We start from the raw sequence: 23259 nt of genomic DNA, 5'->3' as shown, positions 1-23259 counted from the left end.
ATTAGGACTACTACACAGGTAATATCACTAACACCACAAAGCTATAGGACTACTACAAAGGTAATATTCACTACACACACAAAGCTATAGACATACTACACAGGTAATGATCACTACGCACAAAGCTATAGGAGCTATAGCACAGGTAATATCACTCACCAAAACTATAGGACTACTACACAGGTTAATATACTACAAAGCTATAGACTCTACACGGTAATATCACTACCAAAAGCTATAGAGGATACTAAGGTAATATCACTAAACGCACAAAGCTATAGGACTACTAAGGTAATATCACTACGCACCAAAGCTATAGGAACTACTACACAGGTAAATCACTACGCACAAAGCTATAGGACTACTTAGTAATATCACTACCGACAAGCTATCAGGACTACTAGGTTAATATCACTACGGCACAAAGCTATAGGACTACTACACAGGTATTATCCACTACGCACAAGCTATAGGCACTACTACACAGGTAAATTCACTACACACAAAGCTATATAGGATACTAACACAGGTTAATATCAACTACACCACAAAAGTATATAGGACTACTGACACAGGTAATATCACTACGGCACAACGCTATTAGGACTACTAACACAGGTATATCACTACGCACAAAGCTTATAGGACTACTACACAGTAATATCACTACGCACAAGCTAAGATTAAATGTATATTGACTACAACAAAGCTATAGGACTATACACACAGGTAATATCACTACACTCAAAGCTATAGGACTACTAAACAGGTAATTCACTACCACACAAAGCTATAGGACTACTCGGTATTCCACAAATGTAGGATATAACGTATAATCACTTACGCACAAAGCTATGGACTGACTACACAGGTAATATCACTACGCACAAAGCTATAGGACTACTACACAGGTAAAAATCACTAACGCAAACAAGCTATTAGGACTACTACAACAGGTAAATCACTACGACAAAGCTATAGGACTACTATACAGGTAATATCACTACGCACAAGCTATAGGAACTACTAACAGGTAATATCACTACGCACAATAGCTAAGTGACTACTACACAGGTAAATATCACTACGCACAACCCAGTATAGGACTACTACACAGGTAATTATCACTTACGCACAAAGCTATAGGACTAACTACCAGGGTAATATCACTACACACAAAGCTATAGGACTACTTACACAGGTAATATCACTACACCACAAAGCTATAGACTACTAACACAGGTAATATCACTACACACAAAGCTATAGGACTACTACACAGGTAAATATCCACTACAACACAAAGCTATAGGACTATACTAGGTAATATCACTATACACAAGCTATAGGACTACTACACAGGTAATATCACTGCACGACATCAAAGCTTACTAGGACTACTACACAGGTAATATCACTACACACAAAGCTATGGACTACTACACAAGGTAATATCACTACACACAAAGCTATAGGATACTACACAGGTAATATCACTAAACACAAAGCTATAGGACTACTACACAGGTAATATCACTACACACCAAAGCTATAGGACTACTACACAGGTAATATCACTACCACCAAAGCTATAGGACTACTACACAGTAATATCACTAACCACAAAGCTATAGGTACTACACAGGTAATATCACTACCAGCAAAAGCTATAGGACTACTATAAACAGGATAATATCAACTACGCACAAATGCTGTAGGACTACTACACAGGTAATATCACTACGCACAAAGCTATAGGACTACTAGTATATCACTACAAATCACAAGCTATAGGCAATTACTTCACACAGTAATATCACTACGCACAAAGCTATAGGACTACTACACAGGTAATATCACTACGCACAAAGCTATAGGACTACTACACAGGTAATATCACTATACACACAAAGCTATAGGACTTACTACACAGGTAATATTCAACTACGCACAATGCTATAGGACTACTAGACATAGGTAATTATCACTACGCACAAAGCTATAGGACTACTACACAGGTAATATCACTACAACACAAAGCTATAGGACTACTACACAGGTAATATTTCCACTACGCACAAAGCTATAGGACTACTACACAGGTAATATCACTACACACAAAGCTATAGGACTACTACACAGGTAATATCACTACGCCACAAAGCTATAGGACTACTGACTAGGTAATATCACTATACACAAAGCTATAGGACTACTAACAACAAGGTATATCACTACCACAAAGTATAGGACTACTACACAGTAATATCAACTACAACACAAAGCTAAACGACTACAGCATAAACACAGGTTAATATCACTACACACAAAGCCTATAGGACTATACAAGGTAATTCACTACACACAAAGCTATAGACTACTACACAGGTAATATCACTACACACAAAGCTATAGGACTACTACACAGTGAATATCACTACCGCAAAAGCTATAGGACTACTACCACAGGTAATATTCACTACACACAAAGCTATAGGACTACTACACAGGTAATATCACTACACACAAAGCTATAGGACTACTACACAGATAATATCACTACGCACAATGCTGTAGGACTACTACACAGGTAATATCACTACGCACAAAGCTTAGGACTACTAGGTAATATCACTACACACAAAGCTTATAGGACTACTACACAGGTAATATCACTACGCACAAAGCTATAGGACTACTACACAGGTAATATCACTACCACAAGCTATAGGACTACTACACAGGTAATATCACTACACACAAAGCTATAGGACTATCTACACAGGTAATATCACTACGCACAATGCTATAGACTACTAGACAGGTAATATCACTACGCACAAAGCTATAGACTACTACACAGGTAATATTCACTACAACACAAAGCTATAGGACTACTACACAGGTAATATCACTACGCACAAAGCTATGAGACTACTACACAGGTAATATCACTACACACAAAGCTATAGGACTACACAGGTAATATCACTACGCACAAAGCTATAGGACTACTACACAGGTAATATCACTACACACAAAGCTATAGACTACTACACAGGTAATATCAACTACGCACAAAGCTATAGGACTACTACACAGGTAATATCACTACGCACAAAGCTATAGGACTACTACACAGGTAATATCACTACGCACAAAGCTATAGGACTACTACACAGGTAATATCACTACGCACAAAGCTATAGGACTACTACACGGTAATATCACTACGCACAAAGCTATAGGACTACTACACAGGTAATATCACTACACACAAAGCTATAGACTACTACACAGGTAATATCACTACGCACAAAGCTATAGGACTACTAACGACAGTATATCACTACGCACAAAGCTATAGGACTACTATACACAGGTATATCACTACGCACAAAGCTATAGGACTACTACACAGGTAATATCAACTACACACAAAGCTATAGGACTACTACACAGGTAATATCACTACACACAAAGCTATAGGACTACTACACAGTAATATCAAATCAAAATCAAATCAAGTTTATTTATATAGCCCTTCGTACATCAGCTAAATATCTCGAAGTGCTGTAACAGAAACCCAGCCTAAAAACCCCAAACAGCAAGCAATGCAGGTGTAGAAGCACGGTGGCTGGGAAAAACTCCCTAGAAAGGCCAAAACCTAGGAAGAACCTAGAGAGAACCAGGCTATGGAGGGGTGGCCAGTCTCTTCTGGCTGTGCCGGGTGGAGTTATAAAGAACATGCGCAGATGTTCATAAATGACCAGCATGGTCAAATAATAATCAGGAATAAATGCAGTTGGCTTTTCATAGCCGATCATTAAGAGTTGAAAACAGCAGGTCTGGGACAGGTAGCACGTCCGGTGGACAGGTCAGGGTTCCATAACCGCAGGCAGAACAGTTGAAACTGGAACAGCAGCAAGGCCAGGTGGACTGGGGACAGCAAGGAGTCATCATGCCCGGTAGTCCTGACGCATGATCCTAGGGCTCAGGTCCTCGAGAGAGAGAAAGAAAGAGAGTAGGAGAGAATTAGAGAGAGCATACTGAAATTCACACAGGACACTGGATAAGACAGGAGAAGTACTCCAGATATAACCAACTGACCCTAGCCCCCCGACACAAACTACTGCAGCATAAATACTGGAGGCTGAGACAGAGGGGTCAGGAGACACTGTGGCCCCATCCGATGATACCCCGGACAGGGCCAAACAGGAAGGATATAACCCACCCACTTTGCCAAAGCACAGCCCCACACCACTAGAGGGATATTTTCAACCACCAACTTACCATCCTGAGACAAGGCGAGTATAGCCCACAAAGATCTCCACCACAGCACAAACCAAGGGGGGCGCCAACCCAGACAGGAAGATCACGTCAGTAACTGAACCCACTCAAGTGACGCACCCCTCCCAGGGACGGCATGAAAGAGCACCAGTAAGCCAGTGACTCAGCCCTGTAATAGGTTAGAGGTAGAGAATCCCAGTGGAGGGAACCGGCCAGGCAGAGACAGCAAGGGTGGTTCGTTGCTCCAGAGCCTTTCCATTCACCTTCACACTCCTGGGCCAGACTACACTCAATCAGATGAGTCTTCAGTAAAGACTCTGTAAGAAGGTTAATACAGTGGCCTCTGGTAAGAAAAGGGGCGGCTGGTTATACTCTGTATCGGCAGGATAAAACAGTGGCCTCTGGTAAGAAAAGGGGCGGCTGGTTATACTCTGTATCGGCAGGATAAAACAGGGCCTCTGGTAAGAAAAGGGGCGGCTGGTTATACTCTGTATCGGCAGGATAAAACAGAGGCCTCTGGTAAGAAAAGGGGCGGCTGGTTATACTCTGTATCGGCAGGATAAAACAGAGGCCTCTGGTAAGAAAAGGGGCGGCTGGTTATACTCTGTATCGGCAGGATAAAACAGTGGCCTCTGGTAAGAAAAGGGGCGACTCAATGAGCTGTATACGGCCATCAGCAAACAGGAAACCGCTCATCCAGAGGCGGCGCTCCTAGTAGCCGGGGACTTTAATGCAGGGAAACTCAAATCAGTTTTACCTAATTTCTATCAGCATGTTACATGTGCAACCAGAGGGAAACAACTCTAGATCACCTGTACTCCACACAGAGACGTGTACAAAGCTCTCCCTCCCTCAGTCCTCCCTCCCTTACTTACTGGACAGTCGGAGCTAGAAACACAAGCATTTCGCTACACCCTCAATACCATCTGCTAAACATGTGAATGTGACAAATAACATTCGATTTGATTTGAGAGGTAACTCTGGGTCTTCCTTTCCTGTGGCGGTCCTCATGAGAGCCAGTTTCATCATAGCGCTAGATGGTTTTTACAACTGCACTTAAAGAAACTTTCAAAGTTCTTGAAATGTTCCGTATTGACTGACCTTCATGTCTTAAAGTAATGATGGACTGTCGTTTCTCTTTGCTTATTTGAGCTGTTCTTACCATAATATGGACTTGGTCTTTTACCAAATAGGGCTATCTTCTGTATACCAACTCTACCTTGTCACAACGCAGCAGATTGGCTCAAACGCATTAAGAAGGAAAGAAATTCCACAAATGAACTTGTAAGAAAGCACACCTGTAAATTGAAATGCATTCCATGAAGCTGGTTGAGAGAATGCCAAGAGTTTGCAAAGCTGTCATCAAGGCAATGGGTGGCTACTTTGAAGAATCTCAAGTATAAAATATATTTAGATTTGTTTAACATTTTTGGTTACTACATGATTCCCTATGTGTTGTTTTGATGTCTTCACTATTATTCTACAATGTAGAAAATTGTCCAAATTAATCGGTAGGTGTGTCCAAACTTTTGACTGGTACTGTATATGTTATGGTTATCTATTACAGCTATACGTTGGAGTGTAATTACAACACGGGGAGGACAGTCAACACCATCCCTCCTGCCTGCCATGACAACGGACGAGCCACACCCCCTCCCCCTCCCGCATTCCCCCCCAAATATACCCCCGAGATATTCGAACAGGTACACATGCACACGCACAGACAGACGGACACGCAGACTCAGACAGACGGACACGCAGACAGACGGACACGCAGACAGACGGACACGCAGCCAGACGGAGACGGACACACAGACAGACCGACACCCACAGACAGACAGACACAGAGACACACGGACACACCGAGACGGATACAGACAGACACACAGAGACAGATAGACACAGACACACAGACAGAAACAGATAGACACACACACACAGACAGACAGATCTACGGACAGGCACACAGAGACAGACAGACACAGAGACAGACACACATATAGTCAATAAAACAAAAGAAAAGTCTATATACAGTATGTGCAAATTAGGTAAGATTAGGGAGTTAAGGCAATAAATAGGCCATAGTGGCGAAGTAATTACAAAATAGCAAATAAACACTGGAGTGATAGATGTGCAGAAGATGAATGTGCAAGTAGAGATACTGGGGTGCAAAGGAGCAAAATAAATAAAATAGATAACAGTATGGGGATGAGGTAGTTGGATGGGCTATTTACAGATGGGCTATGTACAGGTGCAGTGATCTGTGAGCTGCTCTGACAGCTGATGCTTGAAGTTAGTGAGGGAGATAAGTGTTTCCAGTTTCAGACATTTTTGCAATTCATTCCAGTCATTGGCAGCAGAGAACTGTAAGGAAAGGCAGCCAAAGGAGAAATTGGCTTTGGGGGTGACCAGTGAAATATACCTGCTGGAGCGCGTGCTAGGGGTGGGTGTTGCTATGGTGACCAGTGAGCTGAGATAAGGCGGGGCTTTACCTAGCATAGACTTATAGATAACCTGGAGCCAGTGGGTTTGGCGACGAATAGGAAGCGAGGGGCCAGCCAACGAGAGCATACAGGTCGCAGTGGTGGGTAGTATATGGGGCTTTGGTGACAAAACGGATGGCACTGTGATAGACTGCATCCAGTTTGCTGAGTAGAGTGTTGGAGGCTATTTTGTAAATGACATCGCCGAAGTCGAGGATCGGCAGGATGGTCAGTTTTACCAGCGTATGTTTGGCAGCATGAGTGAAGGATGCTTTGTTGCGAAATAGGAAGCCGATTCTAGATTTAATTTTGGATTGGAGATGCTTAATGTGAGTTTAGAAGGAGAGTTTACAGTCTAACCAAATGAGAACACCCCAGTCTGACCATTTTACTCGCCCTAGCAGAGCTGGTTAGGCTGTGTTCATGTTATCCAGAGCGTTGGTGACTAACTGTGCTGCTGGCAACAATTGAATTATGCTTCTTTGCCGACGTTTACTGACACCGTCCATATTCAACCGTTTGTAAAGTCATCAGTTATTCTGCGCTCTGGCACACTCAGACGAGAGTGGTAGGGGGTAGATAGTAGATAGCTGGGGGTAGATAGCCAGAGTGAATTTAGGAACGCACCCTAGAAAAGCTAACTATGTGTGTGTGTCTAGGTGGGGCGAGCGGTTGCCATAGCAGCCCTGGACATGGCTGACTGCAACCCGTGGCCACGCCTCGTCCTTTCAGAACACAGCAGCTTGACCAACCTCCGCGCCTGGACTCTCAAACACGTCCGCAACAGCAAGGGCCTCAACACACACACACAGCCACGGACACACACTAATGGGAACAAGGCGTCACCACCCAAGAGCTTCAATACGTAAGAACACCTCTGTTTTCTTGCTGTTACTGTAGCTCTGTTATCACCATATCATTACGCTGAAGTACTAAGCATTAATGTCTCGGTGTGTGTGTAGGACTCTGACCAGTTCTGCATCAGACACGTCTCTGAGTCATGTTCGCTGTAACAGGCACAGCAGTAGCAGCCAGACACCGTCTCCTCAGATACACACCTCGCCGAGCTTCACCTTCGGTTCCGCGCACAACACACACACACAACGCGGGGGGAGCAAGGCGCTCGGACCTGTCAGAGGTAAGACTCTTTTTATTGTCCTCTCTCGCTTGTTCTCTCTCTCCAGCTCTCTCTAGCTCTCGCTTGTTCTCTCTGTTTCTCTCCTCTTATGAATGATGTATGCAGGTCTATGCCTGCGGGTAATGACATGGGTGTAGTAGGTGTTGATGCATCTAAGCAGATGGCAGGGCTCTCCAACCCTGTTCCTGGAGAAATCCCCTCCTGAGTTTTTAACTCCCAACCGTGTTCCTGGAGAGAGACCTCCTGTAGGTTTTAACTCCAACCCTGTTCCTGGAGAGAGACCCCTGGAGGTTTTAACTCCAAACCTGTTCCTGGAGAAATACCCTCCTGGGGTTTTAACTCCAACCCTGTTCCTGGAGAGAGACCCTCCTGTAGTTTTAACTCCAACCCCTGTTCCGAAGAGAGACCCTCCTGTAGGTTTAACTCCAACCCTGTTCCTGGAGATCCACCCTCCTGTAGTTTAACTCCAAACCTTTTCCTGGAGAGATACCCTCCTGGAGGTTTTAACTCCAACCTGTTCCTGGAGAGATACCCTCCTGGAGGTTTTAACTCAACCCTGTTCCTGGGAGATACCCTCCTGGAGGTTTTAACTCCAACCCTGTTCCTGGAAGAGACACCTCCTGGAGGTTTTTAACTCTAACCCTGGTCCTGGAGATCCACCTCCTGTAGGTTCCACTCCACTTCATGAACCTGTAGGACAGGGTCGGTGACCCCTGTGTGTGACCCCTGTAGGAACAGGGTCGGTGACCCCTGGTGTGTAACCCCTGTAGGAACGGGTCGTTGACCCCTGGTGTAGGACCCCTGTAGGAACAGGGTCGGTGACCCCTGGTGTATGACCCCTGTAGGAACAGGGTCGTTGACCCCCTGGTGTATGACCCTGTAGGAACAGGGTCGGTGGACCCTGTGTAATGACGCCTGGTGTGTGACCCCTGTAAGGAACATGTGGTTGGAGTCCACCTTGGTGTGTGACCCCTGTAAAAAGACACGGGTTGGTGACCCCCTGGTGTATGACCCCTGTAGGAACAGGGGTGGCGGTGACCCCTGGGTGTAATGACCCCTAGTAGCGAACAGGTGTCGGTGACGCCCTGGTGATAATGACCTCCTGGTGTGTACCCTGTAGGAACAGGGTTGGAGTTCCCCTGGTGTGTGACGCCCTGGTAAGAAAGGGTTGGTGACCCCTGGTGTAATGCCCCTTGTAGGAATAGGGTCGGTTGACCCCTGGTGGTAGACCCCTGTAGGAAAACAGGTGTCGGTGACCCTTCGGATGTAATTGACCCCTGGGTGGTGACCCTGTAGGAACAGGGTTGGAGTCCCCTGGTGTGTGACCCCTGTAAGAAAAGGGTTGGTGACGTCCCTGGTGTATGACCCCTGTAAGGAACAGGGTCGGTGACCCCTGGTGTATGGACACCCTGTAGGAACGAGGGTTCGGTGACCCCTGGTGTAATGACCCTGGTGTGTTGACCCCTGTAGGAACAACCAGGTGGTGTTGATGTCAACCCTGGTGTGTGACTCACAACCTGTAGAGAATCAGTGGTTGGGACCCCTGTGTTTACGACCACCTTGTAGGAAAGGGAATTTGGAAGACTGGTTGTACTAGGGTCAGGTCATACTGTGTAGAACTGAATCTAGATGTGTTAACTGACTGTCAGGTGAGATATGATAGTATAAACTAGATGTGTTCCTGCTGTCAGGTGCGATATTTGAAGGATATAAACTAGATGTGTTCTGCTGTGCAGTCCGTTAAATATATTATTAGTAATACTTCTGTAAGATATGTGTTACGTTGTCATGTCATGCAGTTAGATTATTGAAGTAATGTAAACTAGATACTGTACAATGTTCTGCTTAGGAAAAATATTGAAGTATACTAGGTGCGTTGATAATGAATATAACTAGAATTGCTGTCTGCTGTCAGGTGGATATTGAAATATAAACTAGATGTGTCTGCTGTACAGGGGATATTGAAATATAAACTATGATGTGTTCGCTGTCAGGTAGATATTGAAATATAAATACTCGATGTGTTCTCTGCTGTCAGGTACGATAATTGAAATATATTAAACTAGATGTGTTCTGCTGTCAGGTGGATATTGTATATAATAAACTAGATGTGTTCTTGCTGTCAGGTGGATATTGAAATATAAAACTATGTGTTTCTGCTTCAGGTAGATATTGAAATATAAACTAGATGTGTTCTGGTCAGGTAGAATATTGGGATATATAAACTGATGTGTTCTGCTGTCAGGTGGATATTGAAATATGATGTTGTTCTGCTGTCAGGTGGATATTGAAATATAAACTAGATGTGTTCTGCTGTCAGGTGGATATTGATATATAAACTAGATGTGTTCTGCTTGTCAGGTGGATCTTTGATATATAAACTAGATGTGTTCTGCTGCTCAGTGGTATTGAAATATAAACTAGATGTGTTCTGCTGTCAGGTGGATATTGATATATAAACTAGATGTGTTCTGCTGTCAGTGTTGGATATTGATTATAAACTAGATGTGTTCTGCTGCTGTCAGGTGGATATTGATATATAACTAGATGTTTCTGCTGTCAGGTGGATATTGAATATAACTAGATGTGTTCTGCTGTCAGGTGGATATTGAAATATAAACTAGATGTGTCTCTGCTGTCAGGTGGATAGTTAAGATTATAAACTAGATGTGTTCTGCTGTCAGGTAGATATTGTTTCTACACTGGAAGAGAAGGAATCTAACCTCGCTGTGATTGGCTGGCTGACAGCTACTAAGCCCTGCCCCCGGCTGTTACTTTCAAGGCCCCCCTGCATGGCTCCCCTGCTGGCCCTCCTCATGTCCCTCCTGCATGGCCCCCTGCATGGTTCCGCGGGGTGTCGGTGTGGTGTCCTGCTGGCTCCGCGGGATGTCGTGTGTGTCCTGCATTGTGTTAGAACATGTGTGTAATCCCTCCTGTATGTCTGAGCCGTATGTGTGTGTACTCTCGTAGACTCTAAATCTAGGAGAAGAGACGCCCCCGCACCCACCACCCAGCCGCTCCGTCTCCGGTCGTCTCCTAGCAACAGCCACCCCCCCACCCCAGCCGGCCCCCGTCATCCCCCACCTCCTCCTTTCCTCCTCCTCGTCTCCTCGGTGGCGTCCTGCTCCTCCCAGGTCTGTACTCCCCTCCAGACTCCAAGCCTGTCCACCTTGCTGCCCTCCCTGCAGGCCATGCCCTCGATGCCCCGGCCTGGGCTGCTCTCCAAATTGAGCCCCTGCTCCAGACCGGCCTAGGCTCGCCGCTGGCCTCCCTCATCTCAGACACTACTACTACGAACAGACTGGGCACAACAGGACTCATACTGAGAGACATAGAGAGAGGGGGAGGGAGGGAGGGAGAGAATGTGTGTTTGGTGCTAGCCTAAAACGTCTACTTTAAATTCCTCTGTTTTTTGTGGACCTCAGCTCTGTAAACAACCTGTCTGTCTGTCTGTCTGTCTGTCTGTCTGTTGTCTGTCTGTCTGTCTGTCTGTCTGTCTGTCTGTCTGTCTGTCTGTCTGTCCTGTCTGCTCTTTTCTCTGTCTCTCTTTCTCTGTCTCTCTGTCTGTCTGTCTGTCTGTCTGTCTGTCTGTCTGTCTGTCTGTCTGTCTGTCTGTTCTGTCTGTCCTGTTCTGTCTGTCTGTCTTCTTCACCATAAAGCAGTAGCATATATACACACAGAGCTTCAGAAGGTATTCACACCACTTGACTTTTTCCACATTTTGATGTTTCAAAGTGGCATTAAAATAAATAAATATCTACACAAAATAATCTCTAATGTCATATTGGAAGAAAAATTCAAACATTTGTAAAAAACAAATATGAAAAATAAAACACATATATATCTTCATTAGATAAGTATTTAACCTTCTGAGTCAATACGTGTTAGAATCACCTTTGACAGCGATCACATCTGGGTCTCTTAAGAGCTTTACACACCTGGATTGTGCAACATTTGCCCATTATTCTTTTCAAAACTCTTCAAGCGCTGTCAAGTTGGTTGTTGATCATTGCTAGACAGCCATTTTCAAATCTTACCATAGATTTTCAAGCAGATTTAAGTCAAAACTGTTACTCAGCCACTCAGGAACATTTACTGTCGTCTTGGTAAGCAACTCCAGTGTAGATATGGCCTTTTGTTTTAGGTTATTGTTCTGTTGAAAGGTGAATTCATCTCCCAGTGTCTAGTGGAAAGCAGACTGAACCAGGTTTTCCTCTAGGATTTTGCCTGTGTTTAGCCCCATTCCATTTAGTTTTTATCCTGAAAAACTCCCCAGTCCTTAACGATGACAAGCATACCCATAACATGATGCAGACACCACTATGCTTTAAAATATGGGGATTGGTACTCAGTAACGTGTTGTGTTGGATTTTCCCCAAACATAACACTTTGTATTAAGGACAAAACGTTAATTGCTTTGCCACATTTTTTGCAGTTTTACTTTAGTGCCTTGTAAACAGGATTCATGTTTTGGAATATTTTTTATTCTGTATAGGCTTCCTTCTTTTCATTCTGTCTTTTAGGTTAGTGTTGTGGAGTAACTACAATGTTGTTGATCCATCCTCAGTTTCCTCCTATCACAGCCATTAAACTCTGTAACTGCTTTAAAGTCACCATTGGCTCCATGGTGAAATCCCTGAGCGGTTTCCTTCCTCCCCGGTAACTGAGTTAGGAAGGACGCCTGTATCTTTGTAGTGACTGGATGTATTGATACACCATCCAAAGTGTAATTAATAACTTCACCATGCTCAAAGGGATATTCAATGTCTGTTTATTTTTACCCATCTACCAATAGGTGCCCTTTTTATGTGAGGCATTGGAAAACCTCCCTGGTCTTTGTGGTTGAATCTGTTTGAAATTCACTGCTCGACTGAGGGACCTTACTGATAATTGTATGTGTGGGGTACAGAGATGAGGTAGTCGTTCAAAAATCATGTTAAACACTATTATTGCAAACAGAGTGAGTCCATGCAACTTATTATGTGACTTGTTAAGCAAATGTTTAATCCTGATTTTATTTATGCCATAACAAAGGAGTTGAATTCTTTTCAGCTTTTCATTTTGAATGAATTCGTTAAAAAAAAGAAAGTTTAACATGATTTCACTTTGACATTATGTGGTATTGCGTGTAGACAGAACATCTCAATTTAATAAACGTTTCATTCAGGGTGTAACAAAACAAAATGTGGACAAAGTCCAGGGGTGTGTATACTTTCTGCAGGCTCTGTACATACACCTGTACGTATCTGTAGTGAACAGTTGTTTTTGGAACCTTTTTAATAAAGGCAGTAAAGGTGTGTGTGTGTGTGTGTGTGTTACATAAATAAGTTAGCTTGAAAAAGTATTTTTATTTTGCCACTTTGCGCTCACTTCTAATACGGTGTATAGCTGATTGCCTTCCAATTGGCGACAGATTTTCATGTGAATATTCTCAAATCTGCATGAAACAATATGCTCACTTTCCTACCAGAGGATGTTTTCGTCAAACGGACTTATTTCAGATAAAATGGTGTGCGTGATGGCATAGTGCACGTTAAAATAACTTTTTCATTTAAAGTCCCAAGTAACGAATAAAAAAAAAAGTTAAATGAGTTTCCGTCGCATACTGACTTATATAAAGTTATATAGTGTTATATAAAGTTATATATAAAGTTTATATAGTGTTATATAGAGTTATATAAAGTTATATAGTTATATATAAAGTTTATATAGTGTTATATAAAGTTATATAGTGTTATATAAAGTTATATAGTGTTATATAAAGTTTATATAGTGTTATATAAAGTTATATAGAGTTATATAAAGTTATATATAAAGTTATATAGAGTTATATAGTGTTATATAGTGTTATATAAAGTTCTATAGTGTTATATAAAGTTATATAGTGTTATATAGCCAATGTGCCTTATCTGGTCCTGGAGCATTCTCTCTAGACAACAGTTCACTGACATGTTCTACAGCTGCACCATCGAGAGCATCCTGACTGGTTGCATCACTGCCTGGTATGGCAACTGCTCGGCCTCTGACCGCAAGGCACTACAGAGGGTAGTGCGTACGGCCCAGTACATCACTGGGGCCAAACTTCCTGACATCCAGAACCTATATACTAGACGGTGTCAGGCCCCAAAAAATGTCAAAGACTCCAGTCACCCAAGTTATAGACTGCTACGGCACGGCAAAAGTACCAGAGTGCCAAGTCCAAAAGGCTCCTTAACAGGTTCTACCCCCAAGCCATGATACTGCTGAACAATTAATCAAATGGCCACTTGGACAATTTACATTGATCCCCTTTGTTTTTACACTGCTGCTACTCGCTGTTTATCATCTATGCATAGTCACTTTATAAATTACCTCGACAAACCTGTACCCCCGCACATTGACTCGGTACCGGTACCCCCTGTATATAGCCTCCATATTGACTTGGTACCGGTACCCCCTGTATATAGCCTCCACATTGACTCGGTACCGGTACCCCCTGTATATAGTGTTCCACATTGACTCTGTACCGTAACCCCCTGTATATAGCCTCCACATTGACTCTGTACCGGTACCCCCTGTATATAGCCTCCACATTGACTCTGTACCGGTACACCCTGTATATAGCCTCCACATTGACTCGGTACCGGTACCCCCTGTATACAGTGAAATGCTTACTTACAAGCCCCGAACCAACAATAACATTTTAAAAATACGAATACGAAATAAAAGTAACAAGTAGTTAAAGAGCAACAGTAAAATAACAATAAAAATACTATATACAGGGGGTAGCGGTACAGAGTCAATGTGTGCGGGCACCGGTTAGTCAAGGTAATTGTGGTAATATGTACATGTAGGTAGAGTTATTGAAGCGACTATGCATAGATAATAACAGAGAGTAGCAGTGGCGTAAAAGAGGGGGGGGGGGGGGCAATGCAAATAGTCCGGGTAGCCATTTGATTAGCTGTTTAGGAGTCTTATGGCTTGGGGGTAAAAACTGTTGAGAAGCCTTTTTGTCCTAGACTTGGCACTCCGGTACTGCTTGCCATGCGGTAGTAGAGAGAACAGTCTATGACTGGGGTGGCTGGGGTCTTTGACAGTTTTTAGGGCGAGGTTGAACATTACAGACTGGGATAAGGAGAGGTTGAACATTACAGACTGGGACAAGGAGAGGTTGAACATTACAGACTGGGACAAGGAGAGGTTGAACATTACTGGGAATATGCCTGCCAGCTGTTATGCACATGCTCTGAAAACACGCCCTGGTGGCTGCATCATGTTATGGGTATGCTTGTCATCAGCAAGGACTAGGACGTTTTTTAGCACACGAGGAAATGGAATAGAGCTAAGCACAGGCAAAATCCTTCAGGAAAACCTGGTTCAACCTAAAACATAAGGCCAAATATAAACTGGAGTTGTTTATCAAGTCGACATTGAATGTTCCTGAGTGGCCTGGTTACTGTGACTTAAATCGGGCCTGAAAATATATGGCAAGATTTGATATGGCTGTCTAGCAATGATCACCAACCAAGTTGACAGAGGTTAAAGAATTTATAAAACAGTAATATGTAAATTAAGATGGTTATACCATAGATCATTTAGCTATTTGATTTTGAATTGTAGGACTTCTTTAGGTATTGACAAATATTTAAAAATTATTATTATTATTTGATAAAATATTTACTTTGGCCTTTACTACTATAGTCCATAGAAATGCGTTGAGTAACACATTCATAAACGGCCAAAAAGACAGTCAAAAAATAAATGATGAGGACTCAGGTGTTGAAGTGTGTGTCCTGTATCTAGGACATATAAGAAAGCTCAGTAAATATGTTTAGTATGACAATGGATTTACCACTTATTGGGGCACAAAACTACCTCCATACTTCTATTCATTTGTATGAACGCTAAATAACCTCCTTTAACGAGTGTCAGAATATCTCCTATATTTGGCAAAACGAGTCTCAGAATATCTCCTATATTTGGCAAAATGAGTTGATTAAACAGGTAGCAGATCAGCTCATGAATAACGGGGAGATGAAAAGTGGAAATAGTTTAAATATCACGTTATCTTAACAGAGACCAACTCTGTTTGAAAAATATCCATATCTACTCTCAAACAGTTTGTTGATCACACATTCTCTACTGAAGCTATCATATGGACAGCAATAAGAGACAGCTCAGCGAAGCTCTCATATGGACAGCAATAAGAGACAGCTCAGAGAAGCTCTCATATGGACAGCAATAAGAGACAGCTCAGCGAAGCTCTCATATGGACAGCAATAAGAGACAGCTCAGAGAAGCTCTCATAAGGACAGCAATAAGAGACAGCTCAGAGAAGCTCTCATATGGACAGCAATAGGAGACAGCTCAGAGAAGCTCTCATATGGACAGCAATAAGAGACAGCTCAAGAGAAGCTCTTCATATGGACAGCAATAGAAGACAGCTCAGAGAAGCTCTCATATGGACAGCAATAGGAGACAGCTCAGAGAAGCTCTCATATGGACAGCAATAAAGAAGACAGCTCAGAGAAGCTCTCATATGGACAGCAATAGGGAGACAGCTCAGAGAAGTCTCATATGGACAGCAATAGGAAGACAGCTCAGAGAAGCTCTCATATGGACAGCAATAAGAGACAGCTCAGAGAAGCTCTCATATGGACAGCAATAGGAAGACAGCTCAGAGAAGCTCTCATATGGACAGCAATAAGAGACAGCTCAGAGAAGCTCTCATATGGAAAGCAATAGGAGACAGCTCAGAGAAGCTCTCATATGGACAGCAATAAGAGACAGCTCAGAGAAAGCTCTCATATGGACAGCAATAGGAGACAGCTCAGAGAAGTGGGGGACATGTTACAGCGGTATTTTGAATAATGCAACCTAAGGATTACAGAATAGAGTCAGGATTTTGGATTTCAGTGGGATTGGATGGGAACATAATCTAGACTCTAAACAGGAGGAGACTGAGATAGAACATAACCTAGACTCTAGACAGGAGGAGACTGGATAGGAACATAACCTAGACTCTAGACAGGAGGAGACTGGATAGGAACATAATCTAGACTCTAGACAGGAGGAGACTGGATAGGAACATAACCTAGACTCTAGACAGGAGGAGACTGGATGGAACATAACCTAGACTCTAGACAGGAGGAGACCTGGATAGGAAACATAACCTAGACTCTAGACAGGAGGAGACTGGATAAGGAACATAAACCTAGACTCTAGACAGGAGGAGACTGGATAGGAACATAACCTAGACTCTAGACAGGAGGAGACTGGATAGGAACATACCTAGACTCTAGACAGGAGACTGGATGGGACATAACCTAGACTCTAGACAGGAGGAGACTGGATGGGAACATAACCTAGACTCTAGACAGGAGGAGACTGGATGGGAACATAACCTAGACTCAGACAGTAGGAGACTGGATAGAACATAACTAGACTCTAAACAGGAGGAGACTGGATAGGAACATAACCTAGACTCTAGACAGGAGGAGACTGGATAGGAACATAACCTAGACTCTAGACAGGAGGAGACTGGATAGGAACATAACCTAGACTCTAGACAGGAGCAGACTGGATAGGACAATAACCTAGACTCTAGACAGGAGGAGACTGGATGGGAACATAACCTAGACTCTAGACAGGAGACTGGATAGGAACATAACCTAGACTCTAGACAGGAGGAGACTGGATGGGAACATAACCTAGACTCTAGACAGGAGGAGACTGGATGGGAACATAACCTAGACTCTAGACAGGAGGAGACTGGATAGGAACATAACCTAGACTCTAGGACAGGAGGAGACTGGATAGGAACATAACCTAGACTCTAGACAGGAGGAGATGGATAGGAACATAACCTAGACTCTAGACAGTAGGAGACTGGATAGAACATAACCTAGACTCTAGACAGGAGGAGACTGGATGGGAACATAACCTAGACTCTAGACAGGAGGAGACTGGATGGGAACATAACCTAGACTCTAGACAGGAGGAGCTGGATAGGAACATAACCTAGACTCTAGACAGGAGGAGACTGGATAGGAACATAACCTAGTCTCTAGACAGGAGGAGACTGGATAGGAACATAACCTACACTCTAGACAGGAGGAGACTGATGGGAACATAACCTAGACTCTAGACAGGAAGAGACTGGATGGGAACATAACCTAGACTCTAGACAGGAGGAGACTGGATGGAACATAACCTAGACTCTAGACAGGAGAGACTGGATGGGAACATAACCTAGACTCTAGACAGGAGGAGACTGGATAGGAACATAACCTAGACTCTAGACAGGAGGAGACTGGATAGGAACATAACCTAGACTCTAGACAGGAGGAGACTGGATGGAACATAACCTAGACTCTAGACAGGAGACTGGATGGGAACATAACCTAGACTCTAGACAGAAGGAGACTGGATAGGAACATAACCTAGACTCTAGACAGGAGGAGACTGGATAGGAACATAACCTAGACTCTAGACAGGAGGAGACTGGATAGGACACATAACCTAGACTCTAGACAGGAGGAGACTGGATAGGAACATAACCTAGACTCTAGACAGGAGGAGACTGGATAGGAACATAACCTAGACTCTAGACAGGAGGAGACTGGATAGGAACATAACCTAGATTCTAGACAGGAGGAGACTGGATAGGAACATAACCTAAGACTCTAGACAGGAGGAGACTGGATAGGAACATAACCTAGACTCTAGACAGGAGGAGACTGGATGGGAACATAACCTAGACTCTAGACAGGAGGAGACTGGATAGGAACATAACCTAGACTCTAGACAGGAGGAGACTGGATGGAACATAACCTAGACTCTAGACAGAGGAGAATTGTCCCTCACGCCTCTCTGATTGGTTAATAGACCTTATGTCTGTGACAGAGATCCGTAGTGTAGTGAATTGTGCAAACTGTAGGCCTTCATGTGTGAAAATGTTATCATTACACACACACACACACACACACACACACACACACACACACACACACACACACACACACATACACTGACGAAGACTATGAGCTAGAATCCAGCTAGTGGACTGTCAGTGATGCAGCCATGACAACCCTGGACCACTGACTTCACCAATCGGCTGGGAGGATGCGGTCTGTGATTGGGTGAGAGAGCTGTCAGTCAGCCCAGTAATGAATGATGGTCATTGTGTTGGGACTGATTGACGTGCTTCATTCTCCTGATACGTCACTTCCTGGTTGTGTGTGACGTCCAGCCCCTCCTGTGGTTGCTAGGCTACAGCTGTCCAGACGTGCTGGGGGTGGTGGGGAGGAGAGAGTTCCCTATCCGGCCGGGACGACCAAACACACAGGTACACACACACACCTCCCCACTGACACACAGGTACACACACACACACCTCCCCACTGACACACAGGTAACACACACACACCTCCCACTGACACACAGGTAACACACACACACCTCCCACTGACACACAGGTACACACACCACACACACTCCCCACTGACACACAGGTACACCACACACCACCACCCCCACTGACCACATACACACACACACACACACACACACACACACACACACACACCACCTCCCACCGACACACACACACACACACACACACACACACACACACAACACACACACACACACACACACACCCTCAGCACACACACACCACACACACACACACACACACACCACACACACCACACACACACACACACACACACACACACACACACACACACACACACACACACACACACACACGCCTCATGCACACAGACACCCCACTAACAGTTTCTCCTGTCTGTCTCTCTTTCTGTGTGTCAGGCTGCTGGGAAAGAGGGACCTCGAACATCCTGTCCTCCATCAAGTACACCAGGTAACACTGTGTGTGTGTGTGTGTGTACCTGTGTGTCAGTGGGGAGGTGTGTGTGTGTGTGTGTGTGTGTGTGTGTGTGTGTGTGTGTGTGTGTGTGTGTGTGTGTGTGTGTGTGATGTGGTGTGTGTGTGTGTGTGTGTGTGTGTTTGTGTCATATGTAAGAAACTGTTGTGAGCCGTGTCTCTTACTCTCTCTCTCCTCTGTCTCTTACCTTCTATCTGTCTATCCTTTATCTACCTACCTGTCTGTCTGTCTTATCTGTCTATCTTTATCTACCTACCTGTCTGTCTGTCTATCTGTATATCCTTTATCTACCTACCTTGTCTGTCTGTCTTACCTGTCTAACCTCTATCTACCTACCTGTCTGTCTGTCTTACCTGTCTAACCTCTATCTACCTACCTGTCTGTCTGTCTTACCTGTCTAACATCTATCTACCTACCTGTCTGTCTGTCTTACCTGTCTAACCTATATCTACCTGTTTGTCTTACCTGTCTAACCCCTATCTATCTACTTGTCTGTCTGTCTTAGCTGTCTAACATCTATCTACCTACCTGTCTGTCTGTCTTACCTGTCTAACCTCTATCTACCTGTTTTGTCTTACCTGTCTAATCCTATTATCTACTTGTCTGTCTGTCTATCCTGTCTAACCTCTATCTACCTACCAGTCTGTCTGTCTCTCTCTTACCTGTTTAACGTCTGTCTGTCTGTCTGTCTGTCTGTCTGTCTGTCTGTCTGTCTGTCTGTCTGTCTAACCTCATCTACTACCTGTCTAACCTGTCTACCTACCTGTTTGTTTGTCTAGCTGTTCTGTCTTACCTGTCTGTCTTTTTGTTTTTATATATGTATTTGTATTTATTATGGATCCCCATTAGTTTCCTGCCAAGGCAGCAGCTACTCTTCCTGGGGTTTATTATGGATCCCATTAGTTCCTGCCAAGGCAGCAGCTACTCTTCCTGGGGTTTATTATGGATCTCCATTAGTTTCCTGCCAAGGCAGCGGCTACTCTTCCTGGGGTTTTATTATGGATCCCCGTTAGTTCCTGCCAAGGCAGCAGCGTACTCTTCATGGGGTTTATTATGGATCCCCATTAGTTCCTGCCAAGGCAGCAGCTACTCTTCATGGGTTTATTATGGATCCCATTAGTTCCTGCCAAGGCAGCAGCTACTCTTCATGGGGTTTATATATGGATCCCCATTAGTTCTGCCAAGGCAGCGGCTACTCTCCTGGGGTTTATTATGGATCCCCATTAGTTCCTGCCAAGGCATCAGCTACTCTTCCTGGGGTTTATTATGGATCCCCATTAGTTCCTGAAAGCAGCAGCTACTCTTCTGGGGTTTATTATGGATCCCCATTGTTCCTGCCAAGGCAGCAGCTACTCTTCCTGGGGTTTATTATGGATCCCCATTAGTTCCTGCCAAGGCAGCAGCTACTCTTCCTGGGGTTATTATGGATCCCCATTAGTTCCTGCCAAGGCAATGCTACTCTTCCTGGGGTTTATTATGGATCCCATTTAGTTCCTGCCAAGCAGCGGCTACTCTTCCTGGGGTTTATTATGGATCCCACATTAGTTCCTGCCAAGCAGCAGCTACTCTTCCTGGGGTTTATTATGGATCCCCATTAGTTCCTGCCAAGCCAGCAGCTACTCTTCCTGGGTTTATTATGGATCCCATTAGTTCCTGCCAAGACAGCAGCTACTCTTCCTGGGGTTTATTATGGATCCCCATTAGTTCCTGCCAAGGCAGCAGCTACTCTTCCTGGGGTTTATTATGGATCCCCATTAGTTCCTGCCAAGGCAGCAGCTACACTTCCTGGGGTTTATTAATGGATCCGCATTATAGTTCCTGCCAGGCAGGCAAGCAGCTACTCTTCCTGGGGTTTATTATGGATCCTCATTAGTTCCTGTCAAGACAGCAGCTACTCTTCCTGGGGTTTATTATGGATCCTCATTAGTTCCTGCCAAGGCAGCAGCTACTCTTCCTTCCAACTGTATTGAATCAGGTCGCGGGCCACCTACAGCCCCCGGTCCGGCCTTTGCTCAGGCCTGGTCTACATGGACAAGTTCAAATTTTAATTATGGGATTTCTGTTGTTTTGAATTTGGCGCCCTGCAATTTCACTGGCTGTTGTCGAGGTGGGACGCTACCGTCCCACTTGTACCAGAGAGGTTAAAACTTGTTTTTCAACCACTCCACAAATTTCTTGTTAACAAGCAGAYATGAACGTACTTTGGTGCGAGGGGTGCAAATCAATCCCAGAACAACAGCAAAGGACCTTGTGAAGATGCTGGAGGAAACTGGTACAATAGTATCAGACAGGGAATTTTTACAGGGATTAAATGTCAGGAATTGTGAAAAACMGAGTTAAAATGTTATTGTCTAAGGTGTATGTAAACCCTCAACTTCAACTGTACCTGTCTGACTCTTACCTGTCTAACGTCTGTCTGTCTTTCTATCTGTCTGTCTGTTACCTGTCTTAACCTCTATCAATCTACCTGTCTGTCTGTCCAGGTGTGAGCTGCAGCCTCGGGCCAGCCGTATCCCCATCAGGAGGGCGGAGTCAACCACAGACACGCCCACTGCTGGCCTTAACCCCGCCTCCTCTGGCAGCTGGGAGGAGTCAACTACCATGAGGGTCTGGAGACTCCTGAAACCTGGCCTCCGCAGACACCTAGGTACACACACACACACACACACACACACACACTCTCTCTCTCTCTGTAGGTACATGATTATATATCGTGTGTTTGTTTAGGTGTGCCGGAGAAGGAGATTCCTTCGTTGCGTCTTGTTTCCAGAGCCCTGCTGAAGAACACGGACAGGAGATCCCTCTACACACATTCTAGTACTGAAGACACCACAGAGCCACAAGTAACCACCGCACACACAGACTCACCACAGAGATTCACCACAGAGACTCACCACACAGACTCACCACACAGACTCACCACACAGACTCACCACACAGACTCCACACAGACTCACCACACAGACTCACCACAGAGACTCACCACACAGACTCACCACACAGACTCACCACACAGACTCACCACACAGACTCACCACAGAGATCTCACCAAGACTCACACAGACATCACCGGACACGACTCACCACAGCAGCCTCACAAACACCATGACTCACCAACACAGACTCACGAGGCACCACAGAGACCTCACACACACAGACGTCCACCAACACAGCTCACCACCACAGACTCACCACACAGACTCCTTCCCACAGCAGACTCACCTACACAGATCACCACACAGACTACCACACAGACTCACCACACAGACTCACGCACACAGACTGCACCACACAGAACTCACCACAGACTCACCTACTAGGGACTCACCACACGACTCACAACACGAGACTATCCACAGAGACTCACCACAGACTCACCACAGAACTCACCACAGAGACTCAGCCACAAGACTACAAGACTCACCACAGATCCCCAGAACTCACCACACAGACTCACC

General features: G+C 44.5%; 1 protein-coding gene across 1 annotated transcript; it reads left to right on the top strand.

Annotated features, from left to right (window-relative positions):
* Nucleotides 1-3400: 3400 nt before the first annotated feature.
* Nucleotides 3401-22838, top strand: LOC112078545 (cytosolic carboxypeptidase-like protein 5). The gene is made up of 8 exons (XM_070442078.1): nt 3401-3421; nt 5858-5993; nt 7433-7638; nt 7736-7911; nt 19161-19237; nt 19726-19777; nt 22285-22448; nt 22529-22838. The coding sequence occupies exons 3-7, from the start codon at nt 7466-7468 to the stop codon at nt 22404-22406; spliced, it is 600 nt and encodes a 199-aa protein (XP_070298179.1). The 5' UTR covers nt 3401-3421; nt 5858-5993; nt 7433-7465; the 3' UTR covers nt 22407-22448; nt 22529-22838.
* The last annotated feature ends 421 nt before the right edge of the window (nt 22839-23259 follow it).

The sequence above is a fragment of the Salvelinus sp. IW2-2015 genome, unplaced genomic scaffold (genome assembly GCF_002910315.2).
Source record: "Salvelinus sp. IW2-2015 unplaced genomic scaffold, ASM291031v2 Un_scaffold5839, whole genome shotgun sequence".
Classification (NCBI taxonomy): domain Eukaryota; kingdom Metazoa; phylum Chordata; class Actinopteri; order Salmoniformes; family Salmonidae; genus Salvelinus; species Salvelinus sp. IW2-2015.
This window is presented reverse-complemented; position numbering and strand designations above follow the sequence as displayed.

Bases quoted from the DNA above. Each gene is read 5' to 3' on its own strand.
- LOC112078545 (XM_070442078.1), top strand. From the start codon at position 7,466: ATGGCTGACTGCAACCCGTGGCCACGCCTCGTCCTTTCAGAACACAGC. The intron at 7,639-7,735 runs GTAAGAACACCT...GTGTGTGTGTAG, and splicing joins CCACCCAAGAGCTTCAATAC to GACTCTGACCAGTTCTGCAT. The intron at 7,912-19,160 runs GTAAGACTCTTT...TGTGGTTGCTAG, and splicing joins GGCGCTCGGACCTGTCAGAG to GCTACAGCTGTCCAGACGTG.